The 2,931-nt window shown below is 37.8% G+C and overlaps 1 protein-coding gene across 1 annotated transcript; it reads right to left on the reverse strand.

The window, feature by feature from the left end:
- Positions 1-202: 202 nt before the first annotated feature.
- Positions 203-757, reverse strand: LOC132639658 (uncharacterized). The gene is made up of 2 exons (XM_060356098.1): positions 505-757; positions 203-402 (listed from the first exon to the last, which is right to left on the reverse strand). The coding sequence occupies exons 1-2, from the start codon at positions 755-757 to the stop codon at positions 203-205; spliced, it is 453 nt and encodes a 150-aa protein (XP_060212081.1).
- Between the last annotated feature and the right edge of the window lie 2,174 nt (positions 758-2,931).

A 2,931-nucleotide genomic window follows, 5' to 3' on the forward strand; every position in this document is an offset into this window, starting at 1 on the left:
CATGCTTATTTGTTATGTCTCGCACTTTAGAGCTTCATTCGAAAAAATAAAAAGCCCTATGTTTTACCAAAAGAAATTTATTGGGAATTGTAAGTATGATATACATACTTTAGAAACCATAACAAGAAAGTAATATAGCTAGTCTCCACTGAATGAAGCTGTCGACTTATGTTCTTAACTTCTCTAAAGATTAAAATATATGTTACATTAAATCAAGCACTTTGATAAATCTAGGCATCCTCCTTAATTTCTCCACAAGATCGCGAACTACATCGGAAGGAAGCGACTTCGGATAACAATAATCAAGGCCAACATCCTTGAATGGCTTCTTCTTTTCTTCTCCGAAGAAAGTCAATCCCACAATTACACTACGCACATGCATATCTCGAAGTCCTTGATTGTCTGCATAATTGAAAATATCTCTTATTATTTTGTATAAAAAGTAGGATAAAATTAAAATGTTCAAATAAAAACTAAATTATGATTTGTAGAAGCATACCTGACGAGCGTTTACCACTAACATATCTAAGTCCATCAAAACCATATCAAAACATGCATCAGAACGATGAGCAAGGACAACTGCTTGACCATCTTTCGTTTCATGTGTTTCCACACCAAATTTCATTAGAAGTGCTTCCTCGACCATTGTAATTGTGCAGTTATCATGTACCCTAAGTGCTTTCAGTTTTTTTTTCTCAACACCGGATTTAGCATTTGAGTTGTTCAGTGAAGAAGAGGCATCATCGGATGATGACATTTTCTGTCATGCCCCAACTCGGGAAACGTACGGGCACCTACTTTTTCCCAACTCATTAGGCGAACCCGTCCTTTATACAAACAACCAATAATAAATAAATAAATAAATAAATGAAAAGTCAAGAATAATACGATAATTCTGACATAATATATAAATAATAAGTGCGGAAGATAAACAAATCCCAAATTTTGGTCTGGTCAATGCAAGTGCTACTAATTACTACTACAAGTCTGAATAGTCAATACATCATCTGAAATACATATTGCCTCGAAATGGAAATGGGACAATAAAGAAGATAGAGATTCGGGCTGCATGGATCATCAGTAGCTCACCCTCAGAACTCTAGAAGCATCGCCTCAAGATCAGGCGTGAGGTGTGGGAATCTCCCTTACAGTGAACTCTGCACTCGTAAAAAGAGTAAATCAAGGTAGCATCAGTACAAAACACAGTATTGAGTAAGCATCATAGGCCGAAGACAGTTAGATCACGAATGCAAAAATGGAAAGATAATCATGCTCACAGACATATACAAATCAACAAGTCCAATTAGTACAGTCCATCACCCAATGATGTCTCAAATATTTCACGAATCTAAACATAACCAAATAATCACCCAATAACTCAAGTACCACCGAAGATCAATATCAATCCAAATGATAATAAGAACATATAATGTGTATGCAAATGGAATGCAATGCAATGATACACACATGCTCCGGGGGGACGATGTCCACCTCTAGACAGTCATGACCCATGGGGGACCGCTAATTCCATGTACCGTCATTCCGTCTCACATAGCCTAGAATGACTCCTCCATCAAAATTATTGCAAACCACTCCGTATCACACAACATAGAGATGGATACACTAATAGAGCAATGTCACATGAATCATACTTACCTCGGTCGTCACCGTCTTCCAATATCAAGACCAAAACAAATATATTATGGATATGAGAAAGTATGTCATGCAATGAGAATATCATAAATAATATATGGATTCCAATCAATTCATATAAGTACAGCCATCATAGTACAAGTATCACATTTATCCGTTCCTTCTAACCAGTCTTCCATAATACATAGAACCCACCAATTCACATAAGAAAAGTCAAGCATAACCTAGGGATTCTACAGGCCACGTGCCCGAACACACAAGTCACACAACAATACCAACCTAAGAATTCCATCCCAAACTTCATACCCGAAGGTTCACATGATGCCTCCAATAATTTCCAAGTTATACGTACGATTCGCTAACCGGAGTCTAACCAAAAGGTAAGCCATAACCTACCTGGAGTGTCGAATAGGAATCCTAAACAAATCACGCAAGGGCCTTGCCCTTCCTCAATGCCTCCAAATACTCAAGGTCTATTTATAGCTTAATCGAGATTAGAAATCATGAAGCACAATACCATATTGCTAGGCTTCTAATTTGGTCAACTTAAGCCTATGTAATTTGGGGAAACAGACCCACAAGGGCAAAATTGAAAATTCAAAAGTGAAACATGCAAATCAAGTCTAGGTGACCAAAACCCACCAATCAATTTCTAAAACAACTAATTATTAAGATAAATTCGTATTTAAAGAGAAACCCCCAATTTTGGGTATGAGCCCTAACTCTCAATTTCTTAAATTGGTTACTAATAATGAAGGAATCATGTTTATAAAGCTATTACCCATCAATTCCATGCTAATATAAGCTTATTCCATCAATAAATCAAGGCTTGATAATCAAAAGTTCATTAAATAAAGAATCCCCAAAAATCCTCTCTAATCCTTATGTTATTGGAAGACTCTAGCATGAATTAGGGAGTTTCTAACGTGGATTATGAATCATAAATGAAGAATAAGGTTAGATGAACTTACCCCAATGAGGAATTGCCTTAGAATCTCTTGTTTTGCTCCCGAAGTAGCTCTAGAACTGAGAGTAATGAATGAGGAGTGATAGGGTTTTAAAAAGGACTTAAGGTATTTAAGTACCCGTCGACCGCTACAACGATCTGTAGTCCGCTACGGCGGAACTACTGCAGCGGTGACATGACCGCTACGGCGGTCACTCACAATTACACTAAGCCGCTATAGAGGCAGGGCCATCGCCACGGCAATACCGCTGTCGCGGTACTGGTGCCGCTGCAGCGGATATCAGTCACTAGAACAATACTGCTTTTCACCA

The sequence above is a fragment of the Lycium barbarum genome, chromosome 5 (assembly GCF_019175385.1).
Source record: "Lycium barbarum isolate Lr01 chromosome 5, ASM1917538v2, whole genome shotgun sequence".
In the NCBI taxonomy this organism is placed as follows: domain Eukaryota; kingdom Viridiplantae; phylum Streptophyta; class Magnoliopsida; order Solanales; family Solanaceae; genus Lycium; species Lycium barbarum.

Excerpts from the sequence above, each read along its gene's own strand:
- LOC132639658 (XM_060356098.1), bottom strand. The coding sequence starts at position 757 with ATGTCATCATCCGATGATGCCTCTTCTTCACTGAACAACTCAAATGCT. Across the intron at positions 403-504 it reads TATGTTAGTGGTAAACGCTC|ACAATCAAGGACTTCGAGAT; the intron begins GTCAGGTATGCT and ends TCAATTATGCAG.